General features: G+C 38.6%; 1 protein-coding gene across 2 annotated transcripts in view; it reads right to left on the bottom strand.

Annotated features, from left to right (window-relative positions):
• The window catches only part of LOC124794727 (gamma-butyrobetaine dioxygenase-like), a 234,819-nt gene that overhangs the window by 53,070 nt on the left and 156,528 nt on the right, over nt 1-25,221 (bottom strand). For both annotated transcript variants that reach the window (XM_047258324.1, XM_047258333.1), the window contains exons 3-4: nt 21,415-21,603; nt 9,796-9,998 (exon numbers count right to left, since the gene is read on the bottom strand). In XM_047258324.1, the coding sequence (XP_047114280.1) occupies nt 9,796-9,998; nt 21,415-21,603 (392 nt within the window). The remainder of the gene's footprint in view (nt 1-9,795; nt 9,999-21,414; nt 21,604-25,221) is intronic.

Genomic DNA, 25,221 nt, shown 5'->3' with positions numbered 1-25,221 from the left:
GTTCGATGTTTGATGGCTGTTGCAGAGAAATGTGGAGGTGACCAGGTACCAATGTGTCTCAAGCATGCAAGTTCAGCATAGAAGTGGGCTGGTCACATTTCGGGCTGGTATCATCTGTAGCTGTTAGGTGCCTCTCATCACTGTTGAGGGTAATTTACTGGCTGTGCAGTATCAGAACATGGTCCTCCAACCTATAGTCCAGTTCTACAGCCAGCATTTCAGTGATGCACTTGTCTTTCACGATGATAGTACTTGAGCATGCCACACCATCTCATGAACACCTTCTTCAGGAAGGAATCAACTAAATGGAAAGTACTGCAGTATCTGCTCATGTGAGCCAAATGGAACATGATCAGGACCACATGAAATTTGGAGTGCACCACGAAGAGAACCCTTCTCACACACTGGATGACTTCAGAAGATCCTCTGTCAAAAAGTAAGACATGCCTGAGAAGCAATGTCTTGGTAGAGGAAGGATGCAAGCGTCTTACTAATGTACAGGCTGGAGTAACACAATTTTGAATATTACCCAACAGCAGATTTTGTTTTCACAGAGCTGCAGTTTTGAGCAAACTGCATTTTGTTGTTACTACCAATTTTGTGTGTGCACCACTTCATAGTTGGTGTGTGAAGTTTGTGCTTGATTCAGCCACTAGAACCCACCCAGCTTGCTAATACAACAGCAGTTGCATGTGCAGTCTGCTGGCTATGCCCTCTGTTGGAACTAATGGATATATAGGCCAGAGCACAAAGCTCCACAGGCCACTTATGTACTGCTATTGTGTTATACCCTATCTTCCATGTGCGTGTACTATTTGAGCAATAATTTACGGTCTTCGTGCGTTAGAACACTTTCTGGTGATGAGTATGATATTTGACTCCACGTGTTCCACTACAGTAACTGGTCCTTTGAGTGTAATTTCCATGAAGGCAGTGCTTAAATCTCTTCCTGAGCAACAGTGGGGGCTACAGCTGCTATTTGCAGTTTAACAACTACATTGGTACAACCACTGCCGTTCCCTGCGTATGACGATGCAGCAGAAGACTGGGTGCTTACAAAAAGTCCCCGCAGCAACATTTGCAAGCATTTGGGGTAACAGACGTAAACTTGTGGAAGGCCATTTTTTTTGTCATTGATTTCACCTCACATGTATTGGTTGTTGTGTCAGCTCACACCCTTACAAGAACTTTCAAGTATTTCTTTTGATGTGATATATGAGTTCCTTTCTACCTATCACTGTAAATATACTTACATTATTGCTGCTCGTGTGTAGCTTTACTGCTGCCAAAAGTGGCCACAACAAGCAGCAGAACTACATGGTCTTACACATCATTGTAATTTTGTGACAAATGTTCATAAGGAATCCTATGCAGATCATATGGTTTGAGATGCAATCATACATTTTGGTCCTGATAGGGAAGTTTGGAAGCAAGCACCACAATGTGAAAATCTTATTCTTGTGGAAGTACTGAACATATCACAGTCATTTGAAGTTTCACAGGCTGCAGGTAGCCTGGTAGAGCCTGGTTGGAAGTTTCAGAAGTCAGTTCCTCTCACTTGTCCCAGCCTTCAGTCAGTTTGCAAGGGAATGTAGACACTCTTGCAGCAGTCCAGCAGATGTCTCAGCGTCTTATAGATAATTGTTGTTTGCAACAATAGCAATTTGCATCACAACGGTGACAGCCTCATGCTCCATTGCCTTTCGTCCCTATTGCTTCGTTCAACATGAATGAACTTCATGTTCCAAGCAATGGGAATGTGTAATAGGTGACATACGAGAGGACACATGTTTCTGTGTATAATTCTCTTCCGAAACCAAGAATGAAATGATCACCGAAGTGACAGTATCTCCAAGCATGTCATATATGGAAGTGCATAGCATTTGACAAACCATGCGTGGGATGGGTGCAGTAGCAATGTTAGTGAACTCTCAAACTTACGCCAATTTGGGTTCTCCCCCTCTGGTTCCAGTATCATGGAGATTGGTGAGTTACAACAAACAATAGATTCCATTCTTGGATGGTTTTCTGTATTTTTTATTTAAAAAGCTATGGATCATTCAGTAAAGTCTTAGTTGTGGACAATGCTTACACCAAAGATCTGTTTGGATTAGATACGTGGAAACTTTTCAGATCCTCCATCAATGACAAAGTTTCGTTTCTGATAAAGTTCCATATCAACAGTTAGAAGCTACCTGTGCCAAATTTTCCTCTCTATTTCTCCAGGACTTTGTTGTGCAACAGGATTTCAGCTCACATTATAATGAAACAGTCTGCCTGGTCCCAGTTTTTCTGGGCCCACCAAGCACTGGTAACCTTACAGGATCAAGTCAAAGCAGAATTATATCACCTTCAAATCCTTGAGGTTATTCAAACTATTTCTTCCAGGGAATGGTCAGCACCACTGGAGTCAAAAAACTTACTGGTAAATTATGCCTCTGTGGTGATTTTTAAAAATCTATTAACGCACAGTCAACTGCCAATACCTATCCTTTGCTGTGCCCTGACAAGCCATTAGCAAAATTATTGGAGGACCATTATTTTTCAAAGACTGACTTGTCAGAGGCATATTTACTGCTGCCACTCGATAAGGAATCGAAACACCTAATTATAAACACTCCATGTGGGCTTTATTAATACCAGCATTTGCCATTTGGCATGGCAAGTGAACTTGCCATTTTTCAATGATTTTTAGAACAACTTATTGTGTTGGGTCCATGCTGCATCAACTATTTAGATGACACAGTAGTGTCTGGTGCCTCTACAGATGAAAATTTGTGGAACCTTTGTGCCCTATTTTCTGTTTTACAGTCTGAGGGTTAAAGTGCAATTTGGATGAGACACAGTCTTTTCAACCATCCATTATTTATTTGGGGTTTGAAGTGTTGTGTGCTGGTATTAAACCATTGTGCCAACATACTGATGCTACTGCCACATTGCCACACCTCATATCCATCAAGGAATTACAGGCATTTTTATACAAAATTGCATACTACCACAAATTCATACCACATACTGCTACTGTGGCACAACCAGTTCATGCATTATTATGTTCCTTTCTGCTGGTCCCTTGCTTGTAACCAGGCATTGAAGCTGCTGAAAAAAAGCTGAGTCAGATCCCTGTTTGGCCACTTTTCAGCCAGGCCAGCACCTTGCGTCAGTGACGGGCACATCTCGGTTTGGCCTGGATGCTGTCCTTGTTCACAAGTATGCAGACAGATCTGAACATCCTATTGCATACACCTCTGAATTCTTAAATTCACTGCAACAACATTATTCTGAGACAGAGAAAATGGCTTTGACAATCGTATATGCTCTAAAAAGAATTTCGTGTTTTTTATATACAGGCCCAAGTTTCAACTGATCACAGGCCACAAATCAGTGGTGTTTTTAACCCTTTGGACAAATCCACACATCGCTTACAGCAGTGGGCTCTTTTCCTGTTACAATACTATTATGAGATAAATTTTCAACCTGTGGCGCAACATGTAAATGCTGACAACTTATCACATTAGCCAACTTGTCCGGATACAGCATTTTATAAAGAAGAATTGCTTTGTTTTCATTTGGATGTGGAAGCTCAAAATGTAGTTTATGGTTTTTGTATTACTACCACTAAAACTGCAGCTGTGGTAGCTGTGGATCCAATTTTAAGTAAAGTTGTTTCTTTTGTGCAACACAGCTGGCTGGACAAACCTCTGGGCCTTGCTTCTGATTCTTTGAAAAATTATTTTGCATTAAAATATCGACTTTCAGTTTTGGGAGGAGTGCTGCTGTTAGCTACAGAGGACACTGTTCCCCAGGTTGTAGTCCTATGGCATGAGGTTATGCATTTATTGCATGTGGACCACTAGGTTGCTCATGTACAAAAGCGATGGCACACAGTCAGGTCTTTTGACCAGGCATTGATGGGGAAATAGCACGAGTTGTTTTGGCCTGTCCACTGTGTGCTACCTGTCAGGAGGCTCTCCATGCTTCTTTGTCACTGTGGCCAAATCCATGGCAGCATTGGGAATGGATTCATGCAGATTTTTTTGGGAGCTTTTCTGAATTTCTACTAGCTTATTGTAATTGACACTTATTCTATGTGCTTTGTCTGTCTACTTCTGTGGCAGCAAAAATTTCAGTGTTGTCAAAAATTTTTGCGATGGAAGGCCTTCTGTTTACCTTAGTTATAGACAATGGCCCCCAGTTCATATCTCAGGAATTTGCAGATTTTTGTAAAAAAACATGGTGTTCACCATGTCATGGCTCCTCCTCTCCACCCTCAGTTGAATGGGGAAGCAGAATGACTAGCACAAACATTTAAGATTAAAATGAAAAAGTACATTTTGGATGTGTTGCTGGACATAGCTCTTGACCAGTTCCTCAGTTCTTATACATTTGTTACTGTTGACATTAAGAGTCAGGCAGGTTGTTGCACCATCATCAGCCTTCATCTCTGCTACATCTGTTTCAACTGAAGCAATGCCATCTGCCGGCACCAGCACAGCAATGCTTCCAGCTGGCACAGCTGTTTGGGCTTGTGGGTTTGGCTGCTGGCTGAAATGGGTGCCAGCGGTAATTGAGAGTACCTGCGGCCAATGCCTCTGCATCATCTGTGTGGCTTGGGGGATGGCGTCGCAACACATCAACCACATGTGTGGCTGACATGAGTGGCTGCACACTGGGTGCACCTCCGCCACCCCCTATATCTACTGTCTGCCTGGCCATCTCCTACAAGCTGGCGGTCCCCTCACCATCTCCACCACTGTTGCCAAATTTTCACTTCTGTCTCCTCTGCTGTGGGTGTCCCCTTCAGCTGTTGGAGCCACAGTGGGTCCCGGCTCCTGTATTGTCATAGGTGACACCTTGTGACCACCTCCATCACAGCCAGTGTTGCCTGTTCTGCTGCCTTTACTGCATCCTCCTTCCCTGGGGTTGGACTCGGACACAGAGATGGACACTGCACCAGTGTCATCTGTACTACCATACCACCTCTCAGACCAGGGCGGGCACCATACCTTCCCACAATCGTACCTCTTCTGACCATACACACTGATGGCAGCATGTCGAATGATCAACAACCTACATTGACCACAGAAGAAATGGACATGAGTACAGTGCTCACTTCTTTGCAAGGGAATAGGGGTGTTGCAACTACCCATTTTGTGTGTGTAGTGCTTCATAGTTTGTGTGCGAAGTTTGTGCTTGATTTGACCACTAGAGACCACTTGGATTGCTAATATAACAGTAGTTGTGTGCATAGCCTGTCAGCTGCATCCCCTGTTGAAACTAATGGCTATATAGGCCAGCACAAGGCTTTGCTGGCCACTTGTGTATTGCTATTGTATTGTATCTTGTCTTCCATGTATGTGTACTGTTTGAGCTATAAATTACAGTGTTCTTGGGTAAAAACACTTCATTTTGATTATTGTGTTTTTTTTATTTATTTTAATTGAGGTGCTGAGAACCATAAGGGCCTAAAGCACACTATCATTGATTTTGAGATTGTAGCATCTATGCAGACTCCTGATGAGTATTGATCTTATGGTGAACCAGCTTTATCTGTATCTGCAGCCCCATGTTGTATATATGAACATTCACAAAAATGTGTCTCATCAATTTCTCGGATATTAATTTCTGTCGGGGCTAATGCATAAACCATAGTTTTCTTGCTCTGTGGTGCTCAGTTGTTATCTGGAGTTCACAACATAATTTAGTGTCTACATCATGTGCATAACAGTAACATTCCATAATCGGAGGTGTATCAGCAGTTTTATCTGAACTTCAAGCAACATAAAGTGCTTAATGGTAATGATGATAATGAGGACCATGAAGTGTTTGAATAGGTCATAATTGTGTGTGTGGTGCATTTTGTATCTGTTCTTTATTAATAATTTTGGAGAACATTTCTTGTGGGGAATGTTTTGATTCTAATTTCACATTAAATATAAACTTTACAACAGTCAAAAGACACTACTGTGACTGGCCTGTATATGAAAATTTTGTGAACGAACATTAAGAATAAATATAATTTAAATATTAATTCATATTTCATACCAAAGACAGTACTTTATTTTTTCATAGGAAGTATAGGATGTTGAGACTTGGTTAAAAAACAATTTATACCTATTTGACAGATGGTTTCCCTGTACATCTGATTTTACAAACATCTATTTTTCTCACAATTTTGTTTCTGCGTTTTGGACCCTTGTGGTTCTCAGTGCCTCAGTTTTATTTATTTAAATATTTAATAAAGATTCTTTTTAATTTCTTGCTTCTGTTGAGTCTAAACCAACACATATTGACAGATACACAGGTGGTGCAAAACTGCTTTGAACATTCTGTATGCTGTGAATATTTTGAAAGCCATTAGTCTCATCACTGAGTAGTATGTAGCACTGTAAGTGGACAAAGTTACACCACAGCGCAAATTAACAGGCATCTGCAAGTTTCACTACCTATAGTGAAATCTTTAAGAGTACTGGCTCCATGTTCTGTCTTGAGTGATGGGATTAAGACTGATTACAAATGCATAATAGTTCTTTACCACTATATAAAATAGCATAAAAGCTTTAATTCATAATTATTTCAGGTTGAAGTAGGAGTCATGTGCCAGTACAAAAACTCATATTGAGCAGAGAACCTTCTGTACATAAAATTATTCCATTGGACATTGTTGTGTACTAATACTTCACAATGAAATTTTTGTGATTCATGATGGTAATGATTATATCTATATGGATGATGATAATAATGAAATGAACAGGAAATCATTAAGGGAGTGCCAGTCCCTCAATGTCATTAACAAAAAAGTTGCATCCTCTACTACTAGTAATCATCTATTCATTATTGCTAAAAATACTACCAAATAATCTCAGACTTGAGCTACTTATATTCTTCTTTTCTTTTGTCCCTACATCAGATAAACAGATGTAGTTAGTGTTTTAATACTTTGCATGTGGTAACTGAATACTTCTTTGTTGTTATTTATTGTAATTTATGTTTTTATACACTAAGTGCTCAAAAGCTACAGAAGGATGGGATGACAGTCATTGGCTGCTGAAGCTTGCATGGTGCATTTGTGTCTGTACAGTCCTAGCAAAGATTAGCAGTGATCTGATATTCAGTAGACTGTTGCTTGCCCTGTATGTCTCTGTGGAGGTGATTGATGTCCATTCATCAAATGCTTGTAGTCAACCTGTGTGGCACGTTATGCATGTGGAAACATTATTTCTGCAATATTGAAGATTCACCATAGATATTGCTGATCTTAGAAACCCAAGTTCTTGTAATCTTCAATATGCTATGACCTATGAATCTTGCACCAGTTATCATCCCATATTCAGAATAGGTTAATTCATAATGTGCTGCCATGTTCACAACACATCTACCTGCAACAGACTGTTCATATTTCATGCTACATCTAACTGCAACATTCATGTATCATTTGAGGGGGGGATATTCCGAAAGTAAGTTTCATCATTGTTTCTCAAATGGAAACTTGATTGCCAAAAACAATTGCACCATGGCATCATGAACTATACACCTAGCACTATTTTTCAGCATAGTCACCACTGACATTGAGACATGTGTCATTGCGTGCACTCAATTTGAAGAACCCACTCTGAGAAAAATTGGTGCCTTGCGATACAAGGAATTTTTGCACAGCCTGCTCTACCTCAGCATTGGTTTCGAAGTGATGTTCCAGTAGTGCGGCATTCAATACAGGCAGCAGGTGAAAGTCTGATGAGGCAAGATCAGGGTTGTAGGCTGCCTGATCTAATATCTCCCATCCAAACTGATGAGTCTGGTCCTGTACGAGTCTTACCGTATGTGGCTTTGGACAGCATGACACGTTCATTCAATAGTCCTGGTCTCTTTTGTTGAATGGTGGGTCAGAGTTTGGTGAGAGTGTCAGAGCAGCATGCCACACTGATAGCCACTTTCTGGAGGAAATCAAGGAGAATCACATTTATCACATCCCACAACACTGTGGCCATATCCTTTTCTGTGGAGGGAGGTATTTTGAATTTTTTCCACATTAGTAAACTGGGATGCTTCCATGTCACTGAAACAGCCTTGGATTCTGGGGTAAATGCACATCCATGTCACATCGCCTGTGATGATTCTGAACAGGAACTCATTTCCTTGTCATGTGTATCACATCAAGTGATCAAGACTGATTCCCATTCTTGCACTCTTGTGGTCCAGGGTCAGGTTTTTGGGTCCCAATCTTGGAGACACATTTCAGTAACATCATGGATCATTTGATGGGCCTGAACATGGCCAATATGTTGTGTGGACACTACATCTGACACCATTATGCATCTGACCACTAACAGCAGGTCAGGTACTGACCTCAGGTACTGAAAAAGTGCCAGCCAATACTGTGGGTAAAGTGGGCCTGAGAACATGCTCCCAGCATCTACAAAGCTTGCTCTCTTTTAGCATTTGCATGGCTATTTTGAATGGCGACATCAATATTCTTTGTTACATGCCTTAAGCTTTTCTCATGTTTCCATTCATGGATGTGTAAGGCCATGCACTTCAACCTTCATTCTTCACACTCTGTCATCCTTCTCTGAACATGCAATATCTGCAACCAACCATTCGAAGAGACATGTCATCTTCATCATACAAGCTCTGCAATGTGCCGATTCATACTTCCATTGGCAACCACATGTCTGTTTGCCATCATGATGTTTACTCAAATAACCTCAGGCACACCAGTCTGCTGAAACTCTCTCTTCTTTGGCACTCTGCACATGGGTCATTCTTCCTCCACTGACGCCTCTTCCACTGTTGAACCAGCAACGGGTGTGGATACATAAGGCATTTGTTTGTGTGATCTGGTGTACCATCTTATCTTTCAAAAACAGTGATGAAGCTTACTTTTGTATGTTGCATATTTTTAAATAGGTTGACTGTTACTGTGACAAAACCACTAAGTTAATAACAGGGGATTTACAATATTTTGTTTAGAAGTTATGCAACAGCTTGTAGCAAAAGTTATTTTGTGAGTATTTTTGATGACTTTCCTACTCATGCTCATAATATTTTTCTGCAGCTAGTAGCAGAGTTTAATTGCAAAAAGTATTCTTTAGATACACTGTATACACATTTCTTTCACAGAATGGACTTACTATTCTGTCTTGGAAGTACAGGCATATTTATCAGCAAATGAGACTGAACTTTTTTTTAAGATAAAGGGATGTGTCTTTCATTACAATGCCCTGGAAATTAACTCATGACATGAACATAGCAGACATTCCAGATTCAGCAATAAAATGTTTATTTCATTAATACATAAACATTCATTTTAAAAGCAATTGCACTGACAGTAATGTTAACTAAGAATAACAACCATATGAAAATGCAAAGGCAAGTGGGCCTGTGGTTCATAGAGAAGGATGCAAAGATAGGAGCAGTTGACACATGAAAACTGCTGTCACAGTAACATAACAGCCTTCTTTCTGTGATCTATGATACTCTAAAAAACTATTAATTTGTTAATTTTATTAGCTTGTTTTGTAGCAAATTGAAAAACTCTGAACATAATTTGCCTGAAAATCATAACTTTACCTTCTCAAATACCAACACTTTCAGATTAAAACTGTGTGCCAGATCAAGACTCAAACTCGGGGCATTTGCCCGTGATAGGCAAATGCCTCGAGTTCGAGTCTCAGTCTGGCCCACAGTTTTAACCTCCACAGCAGACTGAAAATTTCGTTCTGGATCCATCACTTTCATCTAGAGATGTATTTGCTTCTCCTTTGTGTTAATCTTCCAATTAATTTGTGTGTTATTCACCTTTTTATGATGTCATCAAATTTGAAACGCTTGATTATAGACTGGAACTTTTGTGTATTCCAAGTTTCCTTTGGTGCCCTGTACGTCTTGCTCAACCATTGCTTCTGTTTCTCAGAAGTGAAGTTCCTTTCTTTTAACCATTCAAATTGAAAACTGCTGTTATGTCCGTCAGACCATTTGATATTTAAATTTTTGTCAGCCACCTGTGGACAAATAAAATCTAAGTACTGGTTTAAAAAGAAAGGCAGAGAGAACTTGAAAATGTGAGAGATTATGTGCATTTCCTCCAGTTTCAGAAGAAGGGGAAAGAAACAATGAGAGATTTGAAAGACTGAATTCTGAGCCATGAGAGTTATGGTGGAATATGAGGAGGTGAAAACCAATAATCAGATGCCAAAAACAGAGGAGAACAATGTAACAAAAACATGAGATAGTAAAACAAACAACAAAAAGAGATAGTTAACATTATAAACAGAAAGTATTACGAAGATGGAACAGATACAAAGTCTAATCTATACTGTGATGGAGAAGGAGGTGTAGTAAAAGGAGGATTAGAAGAAAATAACACATAAAAAGTGGAAAAAAGTAGAAAGAAGATCAGCAAGAAAAAGTTACAAAAAGGGTGCAGTAAAAATAGCTCACAAAAAGGTTGCTTGGACAAAGAGGCGAAAGAAGCTAGAAAGTGAGACAGAAACGGCCAACAACTGGAGCAATCTGTTTTATTTTGAAGGTGATGTAATGAAAGAATCAAGAATCTGGTAAATTTAAAAATGATTCTCTGTGTTTTTCATCAAGTAACACAATATAACATTTCTCACCATATTTTGTTGAATATTTATGTTACTAGTATATGACAACAACATTTACAGTCTGCATCTCCCTTACATCTAAAAAAGATCATTTAATATTTCATTCAGATATTTTGTATACAATAGTTATATTCTAGTCGAAAGTTATTGGAAAGGCACAAAATGGCATAACATTTTATTCAAGATGACCTCAGGTACTGAAAAAGTGCCAGCCAATACCATGGGTGAAGTGGGCATGAGAACGTGCTCCCAGCATCTACAAACCTTGCTCTCTTTTAGCATTTGCATGGCTATTTTGAATGGTGACATCAATATTCTTTGTGACATGCCTTAAGCTTTTCTCATGTGTCATCTATGCCTCAGTCAAATCCAGTTACAGTCTAGAAAAGGAAAAGCATTACAAACTTTCCTTAAAAAAATCAAGTATTTGACAATAATTCGTAGGTTGTAATAGCAGTTTTTGAAGGCCTTTGAACCAGAAACAGAACTCTGCTCTAAACCCTACACATGAAGTTGAAGTATATATGGAAGATATTTATCTGAGTTACACTGTAGTTGTATAACTTACGATACAAGCTCTAATGCTGTTAGGGAGGAAACCCAGAGTATGAGATTCTGTGAGATCTCAGGAGCTTGCAGCTTTTAAAAATAATTATATCTTTCACACAGTCACAATAAGTTTAAAACTTGTATCTTTACTTAGGCAGCAACATCATTTGGATTCTGCATCATAATTGTCCTCCCCAGTGTATCAGCTGTGGAGTGAGAATCTCTGTTAACTCATTTCTTTTTTCTTTTCTTTTTTTTTTGGAAAAACAAAAGATGTTATAATGTTAAGTGATTTTAATGTTGACTTTCTTTCTGATAACATGGGAAGAAATGACTTAACACATATAACAAACTCCTAATTTAACAACACTGGTGGATTTTTCCCACTAGAGTCACAGCTAATTCCATTTGTCAAATTGACATCTTCTTAGTACAGGATCAGAAATCTAAACATGACTACAAAACTTATATATTAAATGGGCTCTTAGACCCTGATGGTCAGCAACTTTGAATTAAAGATGTTAGCCCTTTTCTTAGAACAATTTCGGCAGTAAAACTTTCAGAGTAACACACAATCTATCAGTACCTTCTGTAATTCCCTACAAGAAGTCGACTGGGACAAGTTTGAGCTCTTTGACAATATTAATGACAAGTATAATGCTTTTCTAAATGAGTATATTTGCCTATTCGAAGTGGCTTTTCTTAAAAGGACTGCCAAATTCAAATATGACACCTAATCCAATAAAAACTGATTAACTTTGGACTTCAAAACCTCCTGCAAAAGGAAAACAAATCTGTATGCCTCAGTCAAAAAGTCATCAGAAAAGGAAAAACATTACAAACTTCCCTTGAAAAAAGTTCTAAGAAGGGCAAAGAGTATTTTTGTAAAATCAGAAATTGATTTCTCTAATAAAAAAATTAAAACCATATGTAACATAATAAAAAGGGAAACACATAAAATCCCTGCTGCAGAAAACATAAAAATTAAATCACATGATACCATTCATGAAACTGTTGAAATAACTACTGACATTTTTAACAACCACTTTTTAGCATCAGCAGCCCAAACTGGAAAAACATGTTCTGTTAATGAAGCCATGTTATCCCTTCAAAGAGCTATTAATATAAAAAACCAAGTATATTAAAATGTCTCCTGTGACAGTACATAATATTGAGAATATAATTAGAGAGATGACAAGCAAGAATTCTGTTGGTTTTGATGGTATCGCAAAGATTACTGAAGGAATGCTATAAGCCAATAAGCAAAATACTGTGCCATATACTCAATGACTCCTTCCAGCATGGCATTGTTCCTAAGTGACTAAAGTATGCTATTGTCAAACTTCTCTTTGAACAAGGTGGTAAAACTGACATTATCAAACATCAACCTATCTCCCTTTTAATAACCTCATCTAAAATTCTTGATAAATTGGTTCACAAAAGACTTATTGACCACCTGATTCATTATCAAGTACTAAACAGTACCCAGTTTGGATTTCAACAGTGTGTATCAACAGACCAAGCTATTTTCTCCATCACCCATCAAATCTTAGAGTCTTTTAATAATAAATTATCTCCTTTTGGTATGTTCTGTGACCTTTCTAACAAGGCCTTTGTTAGTGTTAACCATGAAATCCTCTGAGCAGAGTCTGAAAATTATGGTGTAAGAGGATCAGCTGGCTCATGGATTAAATCATGCCTAACTGTAGAAAAGTTTAATGACTCTAAGAGGCACTGTGTATCATCTAGCTGGGACTCTACTGGCTGTGGTGTTCCTCAGGGCTCTGTACTTGCTCCCCCTTCTCTTCCTCCATGTCACTCTTTTCGCTGATGACACCTCCATCCTCATCAACAAAACCCCCAACCACAACTTGAGTAATCAGCCAATATTGTCTTTAATGAAGTGCTTAATTGGTTTGAAAATAATGGGTTATCACTAAATGTTCACAAGACCCAGTTTGTTCATGTTCAAGTAAGTAAAAAAGTGGAGGATCAATTAAATATTAAATGTAATGATAGTGAGTTATTACAGGTTGAGTCATCCAAGTTCCTGGGTGTACAGCAATCTAAAATGGTCTGAACATATTTTACATCTTCTCAAAAATTTCAGCCCAGCAACATTCGTTATTTGTATTATTTCCACTGTCTATGACAGAGACACAACAAAACTGCTTATTTTAGTTACTTCCCTGCACTATGCACTATTGTTGAATGGCATAGTTTTCTGGGGTAATCATCTACTTTTTTTAAAAAAAAAAAAAAAAAAAAAAAAGAGTTATTAGGATAATGAGTGCAGTCCACTCTAGACATTCTTGTAGAAACCTTTTTAGAAAATTAGGGATACTGACAACTGCATGCCAATATTATCTATCAAATCAGACCCACAATACCAGGAGGAAGATGGACCTCAAATTTGAATTAAAAAACCTTAGTACTGTGCAAAAAGGAATCCATTACATGAGTTGCAAGGTGTTCAATGCTCTCCCACCATCACTGAAATCACTTGTTCATGAGCTTCCCAAATTTAAACAACAGCTCAAACACTATTCAATAGTTCCTTTCATTTGGTTGAAAATTTCAATCGTGTTATCTCTAATTGACTTTTCTTTTAATTAAATCTGATGTACTCCTATGCATTATGACAGTTGGAATCATTGTTAACATTATTATGTTTTTATGTAGCTATTTTTCCCGAGGGCATGCAGCTTTACGGTATGATTACATGATGATGGCGTCCTCTTGGGTAAAATATTCCGGAGGTAAAATAGTCCCCCATTCGGATCTCCGGGCGGGGACTACTCAAGAGGATGTCGTTATCAGGAGAAAGAAAACTGGCGTTCTACGGATCGGAGCGTGGAATGTCAGATCCCTTAATCGGGCAGGTAGGTTAGAAAATTTAAAAAGGGAAATGGATAGGTTGAAGTTAGATATAGTGGGAATTAGTGAAGTTCGGTGGCAGGAGGAACAAGACTTCTGGTCAGGTGACTACAGGGTTATAAACACAAAATCAAATAGGGGTAATGCAGGAGTAGGTTTAATAATGAATAGGAAAATAGGAATGCGGGTAAGCTACTACAAACAGCATAGTGAACGCATTATTGTGGCCAAGATAGATATGACGCCCACACCTACTACAGTAGTACAAGTTTATATGCCAACTAGCTCTGCAGATGACGAAGAAATTGAAGAAATGTATGATGAAATAAAAGAAATTATTCAGATAGTGAAGGGAGACGAAAATTTAATAGTCATGGGTGACTGGAATTTGAGTGTAGGAAAAGGGAGAGAAGGAAACATAGTAGGTGAATATGGATTGGGGGACAGAAATGAGAGAGGAAGCCGCCTTGTAGAGTTTTGCACAGAGCACAACATAATCATAACTAACACTTGGCTTAAGAATCATGAAAGAAGGTTGTATACATGGAAGAACCCTGAAGATACTAAAAGGTATCAGATAGATTATATAATGGTAAGACAGAGATTTAGGAACCAGGTTTTAAATTGTAAGACATTTCCAGGGGCAGATGTGGACTCTGACCACAATCTATTGGTTATGAACTGTAGATTAAAACTGAAGAAACTGCAAAAAGGTGGGAATTTAAGGAGATGGAACCTGGATAAACTAAAAGAACCAGAGGTTGTACAGAGATTCAGGGAGAGCATAAGGGAGCAATTGACAGGAATGGGGGAAATAAATACAGTAGAAGAAGAATGGGTAGCTTTGAGGGATGAAGTAGTGAAGGCAGCAGAGGATCAAGTAGGTAAAAAGACGAGGGCTAGTAGAAATCCTTGGGTAACAGAAGAAATATTGAATTTAATTGATGAAAGGAGAAAATATAAAAATGCAGTAAATGAAACAGGCAAAAAGGAATACAAACGTCTCAAAAATGAGATCGACAGGAAGTGCAAAATGGCTAAGCAGGGATGGCTAGAGGACAAATGTAAGGATGTAGAGGCCTATCTCACTAGGGGTAAGATAGATACCGCCTACAGGAAAATTAAAGAGACCTTTGGAGATAAGAGAACGACTTGTATGAATATCAAGAGCTCAGATGGAAACCCAGTTCTAAGCAAAGAAGGGAGAGCAGAAAGGTGGAAGGAGTATATAGAGGGTCTATACAAGGGCGATGTACTTGAGGACAATATTATGGAAATGGAAGAGGATGTAGATGAAGATGAAATGGGAGATATGATACTGCGTGAAGAGTTTGACAGAGCACTGAAAGACCTGAGTCGAAACAAGGCCCCCGGAGTAGACAATATTCCATTGGAACTACTGACGGCCGTGGGAGAGCCAGTCCTGAGAAAACTCTACCATCTGGTGAGCAAGATGTATGAAACAGGCTAAATACTCTCAGACTTCAAGAAGAATATAATAATTCCAATCCCAAAGAAAGCAGGTGTTGACAGATGTGAAAATTACCGAACTATCAGCTTAATAAGTCACAGCTGCAAAATACTAACACGAATTCTTTACAGACGAATGGAAAAACTAGTAGAAGCCAACCTCGGGGAAGATCAGTTTGGATTCCGTAGAAACACTGGAACACGTGAGGCAATACTGACCTTACGACTTATCTTAGAAGAAAGATTAAGGAAAGGCAAACCTATGTTTCTAGCATTTGTAGACTTAGAGAAAGCTTTTGACAATGTTGTCTGGAATACTCTCTTTCAAATTCTAAAGGTGGCAGGGGTAAAATACAGGGAGCGAAAGGCTATTTACAATTTGTACAGAAACCAGATGGCAGTTATAAGAGTCGAGGGACATGAAAGGGAAGCAGTGGTTGGGAAGGGAGTAAGACAGGGTTGTAGCCTCTCCCCGATGTTGTTCAATCTGTATATTGAGCAAGCAGTGAAGGAAACAAAAGAAAAATTCGGAGTAGGTATTAAAATTCATGGAGAAGAAATAATAACTTTGAGGTTCGCTGATGACATTGTAATTCTGTCAGAGACAGCAAAGGACTTGGAAGAGCAGTTGAATGGAATGGACAGTGTCTTGAAAGGAGGATATAAGATGAACATCAACAAAAGCAAAACAAGGATAATGGAATGTAGTCGAATTAAGTCGGGTGATGCTGAGGGAATTAGATTAGGAAATGAGGCACTTAAAGTAGTAAAGGAGTTTTGCTATTTGGGAAGCAAAATAACTGATGATGGTCGAAGTAGAGAGGATATAAAATGTAGGCTGGCAATGGCAAGGAAAGCGTTTCTGAAGAAGAGAAATTTGTTAACATTCAGTATTGATTTAAGTGTCAGGAAGTCATTTCTGAAAGTATTTGTATGGAGTGTCGCCATGTATGGAAGTGAAACATGGACAATAAATAGTTTGGACAAGAAGAGAATAGAAGCTTTTGAAATGTGGTGCTACAGAAGAATGCTGAAGATTAGATGGGGAGATCACATAACTAATGAGGAAGTATTGAATAGGATTGGGGAGAAGAGAAGTTTGTGGCACAACTTGACCAGAAGAAGGGATCGGTTGGTAGGACATGTTCTGAGGCATCAAGGGATCACCAATTTAGTATTGGAGGGCAGCGTGGAGGGTAAAAATCATAGAGGGAGACCAAGAGATGAATACACTAAGCAGATTCAGAAGGATGTAGGTTGCAGTAGGTACTGGGAGATGAAAAAGCTTGCACATGATAGAGTAGCATGGAGAGCTGCATCAAACCAGTCTCAGGACTGAAGACCACAACAACAACATGTAGCTATTAAGATCTACTTTTATTTTAACTTTTTTAAGTGTAATATTGTCTATCCCTTATAATGTGTATTTTGTCTTATACATGTATCTCCTATTGCAAGAGAATTTTTTGTGTGTTCCTTTTGCATAATGTGTAATCATCTGACATGTCCTACATCCATGCAAATGTACTGCTGTATTGGATTTATGGGATATAAATAACTAATTAAATAAATTTCCTTCATATGCCAGAGTATTGGCCATATACAAAGATATTGGGATGATGCACAGTAAGAAAAGAAAGGGAACCATACAATGTGGTGGCCAATAGCATCATTCCACTGGTTATGACTGTTCGGGCATTTCAGAGCATAGGTTGAACATTTATCAATGATATTTGTGTTAATGTGTGCTTGGTTATGCCTAACTTGTTATGAGTGTGTACGTTATGGATGACAGCATCCAAACACCTAATATTATACAAAAACAATCAAAAATTTAGAATTTTATTCACCCATAGATCATTTTACAATGATATTGGCTTTGTCATACAGGATGTAGTAGTACATACATAATAATAAAATAAACTAGTGTCAGTACATTATAGAATACATTTTAGGCATGGCAGTGTATCAAATTAATCCAGGATTGTTTCTAAAAGTTAATGCAATAAGCTATAATATAATATAGTTTTGTATTGTGTATTGTATACACTATTGTAATTACACACAATTAACCACTGCACACAATAATATGTTTAACTATAGACAACTTTTAAATGCTAATATCCATATCACACATCTCAAATAATTCTTTAATGTCACATAATGGATGATCTGACAGCCAGCTGTACCACTTAATTTTAAAAAACTATATCCATAGACTGGACATGAACTGGTAGTTTATGGAACATTTTGAGTGGGTTTACTTTGTGGGAATTTCCTGTTCTTGCTAATCTGTGGTGCAACATGTCTAAATTACCCTTAGCCCTGGTGTTGTGTTCATGTATTTCCCCCTCTGGCAATAAATTCTGAAATATTATTTTTAATATAGAGTACAGACACATAGATGTACAAATTTATAATGGTGGGTATTATGAGTCTGGAAAAAAAGAGGACGACAGTGTTCCCTATGAACTCTTTTACATATTATGTGTAACACTTTTTTTGTAATTTTAAGATGTTCTTGATGTGAGGGGAGTGCCCCCATATAATCAGACCATATGAAATATGTGACTGGAATAGCCCAAAGAACGTCACCCGAATGTATTCCAAGCTCACTACCTCCATTAGTTTGAAGATAAGATATGCCACCTGAGGATTTTTTTTTTTAAATTTACATACATGATTGACATTTTCCTCCCAATAGAGTTTTGAATAAATGTGAATACCTAAGAGTTTTACTGACTTATTGTCTACTTCATTTGATATTCTCATTAAAAGTTGTTGGGATTTATCAGGATTGCACAGGAGCTTATTGGTTGCCAACCAGTCCAGGTCCTTATCAAGTGTTTCTTTTGCTAGGCTACCATATTTACTCGAATGTAAGCCGCACTCGAATCTAAGCCGCACCTGAAAAATGAGACTCGAAATAAAGGAAAAAAAAATTCCCGAATCTAAGTCGCACCAGAAATTTGAGACTTGAAATTCAAGTGGAGAGAAAAGTTTTAGGCCGCATCTCCAAATCTAAACAAAGTTGGTCCATTGTAATATGAGACCCAATTTAGGTCGAATGAAAGACGATACAGTAGTTTGGTTCGAGTCGTAATCTTAGCAGTTAAGCTTTACCAGGTAGCCATTGCTATGCGTCAGGCACTCCGTCCGTATTTATACGGGTTATTTTGCTTTGATCTGATAAGTGCCGTTTTCTTTGTTATAGGTGTTTACGTCACTCTAAGCTGAAAATGCATTACTGTACTGCGTCATGCATTGTTTGTCGCATTCTGATAGTGCGTGTTTACGGCGTGTCGCCGCTCGTGGCATTGCTTGCTTTTGTGCGCACTACCGCCGCTTACAATAAAAAAAAGAAGAGGAATCCTCTCATTAGCAAAACAATGGCAAGAGACTGCTATTTATTGTTACTTACACTGCTGCTTTCTTTGATAATGATCAACAAGAACCAAATAATAGACTGCATATGATAGAACATGTTCTGAACGAGAGTTAGGCGAAAATTTTTCTCCGTTTGAAAATCTTTGCGGCCGCTTCTTTAGTGCATCAAATTCTGCACAGAAATTAGTCATCTTAGATTTAAAAATCTAGTCAGTCGCCGTGCTTCATTTCTGACTGTATCACTATTAGGCATAAGAATAATACGAATATAAACATGACACGATACGTATATTCTTCCGCGTTTGCTGTTGTCAAGTTTCGTAGTTTATTAGGCAGACAGGATTTAAATGAGATAGCAGCAAACACGAAAGAATACATGGCAAAATGTTTATATTCGTATTATTCTTATGGTGAAGTTAATACTGCGTGTGATTCACATTTCATCAGGTTCCTATTAGCAACCATCTCTTCTCACAGGTAGGAAAAAATTCAGAACGTAGAGTTGGCCATATTGACAAACATCCGTAACAGTCTTGCCAGTCGAATTTTCGTAGTACATTGAAATTCTGCTACATTCGAAGATGAACAATACGGAATTTGTATTTACTTCGTTGGATAATGTATGAAAATGCAGTGGTCAAAGCTCGGGGCGGAGAAAAAAAAGCTCATCTTCCACCTTTTTCCTTTTTTTAATTTATTTACTGATGCAGAGGTTTTGGCGCCAGTATTTATCTCTGTGACTACAAAGCATGCCTGTGTAGCGCTACATATGTTCGACGGCAGAAGTCAGTTGTGGTGGCACCTACCAACATTTTTCAGAACTTCCGCTTTTTTGCACTCGATTCTAAGCCACAGGCGGTTTTTTGGATTACAAAAACCAGAAAAAAAGTGCGGCTTAGATTCGAGTAAATACGGTATTCATATCTTAAATGTTCTGATATGTGGTAGGTAGTGGTGTATCATCAGCATAACATACGACAGGGTAGGCTATGTTTTTAGGTAAATCATTAATAGTTACAATGAAGAAGATGGATCCAAGGATAGAGCCTTGTAGTACACCTGTGCTGATTTCCATTATGGAAGAATTTACATTTCTGACTGAAAGAAATGGTTTTTGGTTACTTAAATAAGAATTTACCACAGCTAAAGTGCTCCCTCTCACTCTAGTTTCCCCAGGAGTACTTCAACAGGAATGCAATCGAAAGCTTTGCTTGGGTCACATAATACCAGTGATAGCATGTTATTGTTTTCAATAGCTGTTAAGGTTTGGTCAATGATTTCCAAGATGGCCCCTGTTGTGTTTTTCCCCTTGCAAAAACCAAACTGATTGCTACGTAGGATATTGTGTTTTTCAAAGAAGCTGCTTATTTGTGTATGTATCAATGCCTCAAATATCTTTGGGAATATTGGAACAATGGAGACAGGTCTGTAGCTTTGGGGAAGATGTTTGTCCCCTTTTTCAAAAACTGGATGCCTTAAGTGCATCTGGAAAAACTCCAAATTCCACACATTTATTAAAAATAAAAGCTAAGGGTTTGGTGATTGAGTGTATTGTCTTTTTAATTATCTTATTTGCTAACCAATAACAGTCCATACTTTTAGAACCTGAAAATTTGGATACAGCGTTTATAACATCAGCAGGTATGACAGCCCTCCATTGAAATCCCAGGTTAACAGGCAGTGGTGTTACAAAAAGGTCCATTGCAGATGAATTTGTTGCTTTAATACTGTTACTTATTTCTTTAACTGAGCTTATAAAGTACTGATTTAATTCCTCGGGTTCAAGCAGAGCTGTTTCTGTGCATTTTGGTGTATTCTCTTGTTTTGTTATTTGCCCTGCTGCCTTGCACTTATTAGGAGCCCTTTCTATATAGTTTTTCACTGTTTGCAGAAGTAGTTTAGCTTTGTAGAATTTTTTTGCATTTCAGATGTGACCTATGAATGTTCACACTCCGTTCTGCCCCTTTGTTAGCAGTTTGCTTATGCATCTGGTACAGCATATGCCTGTCTCGTTTAATTTCTGCTAGCTCTTCCGTAAACCAGTTCAGGGTTTTATTTTTCATTTCTCTCAGATATCTAATTCTTTTTACTGGTGAGCAAGACTCCCATAAATCTGTGTACTTTTTAAAGAAGTTATCAAAGGTTATTTCAGCTTTGCTTTTTCCAGATTGACAATTTATATATGAAGTCCCAATCTGCACTTCCTAAGCTATCACCAAACATAATTATGTACTCTTTCCTTTGCCCTCGTACCATTACTATTTTAGGTTCTTCAATTTTAACTGGTTGCCTGTTACAGAGTGCAAGGAGTAGAGGCTCATGACCTGCCACAATAACTATTATTTATTTCAGTCATGTGACATTCATAACTGAGATCGTCTCATTCTTACTTAACTAAAATCTGTTTACAATTTTAAAAATGATATTGATAACATATAGTAATTTTTTGGTTACTGTTTGAGTGATGATGAGCACCTTTGAACTGATCTTAAAATTTTAAGAACAAGATCCTATAACTTATCCTTACCTCCACACTGAGCGGATGTACATATATGTCAAAATTTCTCCAGTGGATAAGTCGCGAATGCATATGAGGACTAAAACATGCAGAGCATTGGCAGTTGTCCCTCAGCCAAGTTGTAGGAAACTTGTGCTGATCTCCTTCTGGGAACTGTACTGACACCACATCCCCCTGGACCAATGCTGTAGCTTTACTCTGCAAACAAAATTCAGGAACAGCTTCAATTTAACATGTATTACTGACAAAACTGTTTTCAAAAAATTGTGCATTGTTGTTTTTAGTTATTTTTGGGTCTGATGCAGAAAATCCTTTCACAAATATTGAAATAGTATATGTAATGTGTATTATATATTATAAGCATTTTACAGATTTACATTCAGATTTACATTCAGAACTTAAGAATAACAGTGAGATTTTGTTGACATCAGGGTACGGCAAGTTGTGATTATCTCAAACTACTTACAAGAGAGAATTACCTTGTTGTCACAGTTAATGGTGTAACTGAGGTACCATATAGCTTAGATAAAATTTTGGTGGTCATACAAAACAGTTATTTCGATTATGCAACAGAATCTGTAAATTGTGTACATAAATAATTAATGTCGTGTGGTGTAATATTCTGACACAAATAAATATATATGACTGTTACCAATCAGGAGAGCAATAGTGACTGAAATGTATCACTTACTGATCGCCTCTGGACAACATGGTGAGTACAGTCACAGACTACAATTGCCATTATGCTCTGGTGTTTGTTGAGAGAACACGTGAAAGTGAAGAGGTATCTAGAACTTCATCTAGCTATAATTTCTGGCGCTGTTCAATGTCAGGGAGATGCAAATTTCTGCTACAGCAGTGCCTTTGCACTTCTCGTGCTACCCAAAACATTCTCCAAGATGTTTGCCAGCCCTCCTGGTCACCAAGATCGTCAGACCTTCCCTTTCTTGGGCTTACAGGGAACACAATGGGACAAATTTCATCTGGTTTACATTTCTAGCAACATCTTGAGACCAGTTGTGATAAACAGTGGAAAGGAAATGGGAAACTAGCTCACAACATAAGTTCTGACACCTCTTTTATCGGTGGTATACACAGTCATTGGACTGCACTGTAGCTAGAGTAGAGTTGTTGTTGTTGTTGTGGTGTTCAGTCCTGAGACTGGTTTGATGCAGCTCTCCATGCCACTCTATCCTGTGCAAGATTCTTCATCTCCCAGTATCTACTGCAGCCTACATCCTTCTGAATCTGCTTAGTGTATTCATCTCTTGGTCTCCCTTTACAATTTTTACCCTCCACGCTGCCCTGCAATACTAAATTGGTGATCCCTCGATGTCTCAGAACATGTCCTACCAACTGATCCCTTCTTCTAGTCAAGTTGTGCCACAAACTCCTCTTCTCCCCAATTCTATTCAATACCTCCTCATTAGTTATGTGATCTACCCATCTAATCTTCAGCATTCTTCTGTAGCACCACCATGGACCTTGCCGTTGGTTGGGAGGCTTGCGTGCCTCAGCGATACAGATAGCCGTACCGTAGGTGCAACCACAACGGAGGGGTATCTGTTGAGAGGCCAGACAAACGTGTGGTTCCTGAAGAGGGGCAGCAGCCTTTTCAGTAGTTGCAAGGGCAACAGTCTGGATGATTGACTGATCTAGCCTTGTAACAATAAACAAAACGGCCTTCCTGTGCTGGTACAGCGAACGGCTGAAAACAAGGGGAAACTACAGCCGTAATTTTTCCCGAGGGCATGCAGCTTTACTGTATGATTAAATGATGATAGCGTCCTCTTGGGTAAAATATTCCGGAGGTAAAATAGTCCCCCATTCGGATCTCCGGGCGGGGACTACTCAAGAGGATGTCGTTATCAGGAGAAAGAAAACTGGCGTTCTACGGATCGGAGCGTGGAATGTCAGATCCCTTAATTGGGCAGGTAGGTTAGAAAATTTAAAAAGGGAAATGGATAGGTTGAAGTTAGATATAGTGGGAATTAGTGAAGTTCGGTGGCAGGAGGAACAAGACTTTTGGTCAGGTGACTACAGGGTTATAAACACAAAATCAAATAGGGGTAATGCAGGAGTAGGTTTAATAATGAATAGGAAAATAGGAATGCAGGTAAGCTACTAAAAACAGAATAGTGAACGCATTATTGTGGCCAAGATAGATATGAAGCCCACACCTACTACAGTAGTACAAGTTTATATGCCAACTAGCTCTGCAGATGACGAAGAAATTGAAGAAATGTATGATGAAATAAAAGAAATTATTCAGATTGTGAAGGGAGACGAAAATTTAATAGCCATGGGTGATTGGAATTCGAGTGTAGGAAAAGGGAGAGAAGGAAACATAGTAGGTGAATATGGATTGGGGCTACGAAATGAAAGAGGAAGCCACCTGGTAGAATTTTGCACAAAGCACAGAGCACAGAGCACTTGGTTTAAGAATCATGAAAGAAGGTTGTATACATGGAAGAAACCTGGAGATACTAAAAGGTATCAGATAGATTATATAATGGTAAGACAGAGATTTAGGAACCAGGTTTTAAATTGTAAGACATTTCCAGGGGCAGATGTGGACTCTGACCACAATCTATTGGTTATGAACTGTAGATTAAAACTGAAGAAACTGCAAAAAGGTGGGAATTTAAGGAGATGGGACCTGGATAAACTGAAAGAACCAGAGGTTGTACAGAGTTTCAGGGAGAGTATAAGGGAGCAATTGACAGGAATGGGGGAAAGAAATACAGTAGAAGAAGAATGGGTGGCTTTGAGGGATGAAGTAGCGAAGGCAGCAGAGGATCAAGTAGGTAAAAAGACGAGGGCTAGTAGAAATCCTTGGGTAACAGAAGAAATATTGAATTTAATTGATGAAAGGAGAAAATATAAAAATGCAGTAAATGAAGCAGGCAAAAAGGAATACAAACGTCTCAAAAATGAGATCGACAGGCAGTGCAAAATGGCTAAGCAGGGATGTCTAGAGGAAAAATGTAAGAATGTAGAGGCCTATCTCACTAGGGGTAAGATAGATACTGCCTACAGGAAAATTAAAGACAACTTTGGAGATAAGAGAACGACTTGTATGAATAGAGCTCAGATGGAAACCCAGTTCTAAGCAAAGAAGGCAAAGCAGAAAGGTGGAAGGAGTATATAGAGGGTCTATACAAGGGCGATGTGCTTGAGGACAATATTATGGAAATGGAAGAGGATGTAGATGAAGATAAAATGGGAGATATGATACTGCGTGAAGAGTTTGACAGAGCACTGTAAGACCTGAGTCGAAACAAGGCCCCCGGAGTAGACATCATACCATTGGAACTACTGACGGCCTTGGGAGAGCCAGTCCTGACAAAACTCTACCATCTGGTGAGCAAGATGTATGAAACAGGCGAAATACCCTCAGACTTCAAGAAGAATATAATAATCCAATCCCAAAGAAAGCAGGTGTTGACAGATGTGAAAATTACCAAACAATCAGTTTAATAAGTCACAGCTGCAAAATACTAACGCGAATTCTTTACAAACGAATGGAAAAACTAGTAGAAGCCAACCTCGGGGAAGATCAGTTTGGATTCGTAGAAACACTGGAACACGTGAGGCAATACTGACCTTACAACTTATCTTAGAAGAAAGATTAAGGAAAGGCAAACCTACATTTCTAGCATTTGTAGACTTAGAGAAAGCTTTTGACAATGTTGACTAGAATACTCTCTTTCAAATTCTAAAGGTGGTAGGGGTAAAATACAGGGAGCGAAAGGCTATTTACAATTTGTACAGAATCCAGATGGCAGTTATAAGAGTCGAGGGACATGAAAGGGA

The sequence above is a fragment of the Schistocerca piceifrons genome, chromosome 1 (genome assembly GCF_021461385.2).
Source record: "Schistocerca piceifrons isolate TAMUIC-IGC-003096 chromosome 1, iqSchPice1.1, whole genome shotgun sequence".
Taxonomy (NCBI): domain Eukaryota; kingdom Metazoa; phylum Arthropoda; class Insecta; order Orthoptera; family Acrididae; genus Schistocerca; species Schistocerca piceifrons.
This window is presented reverse-complemented; position numbering and strand designations above follow the sequence as displayed.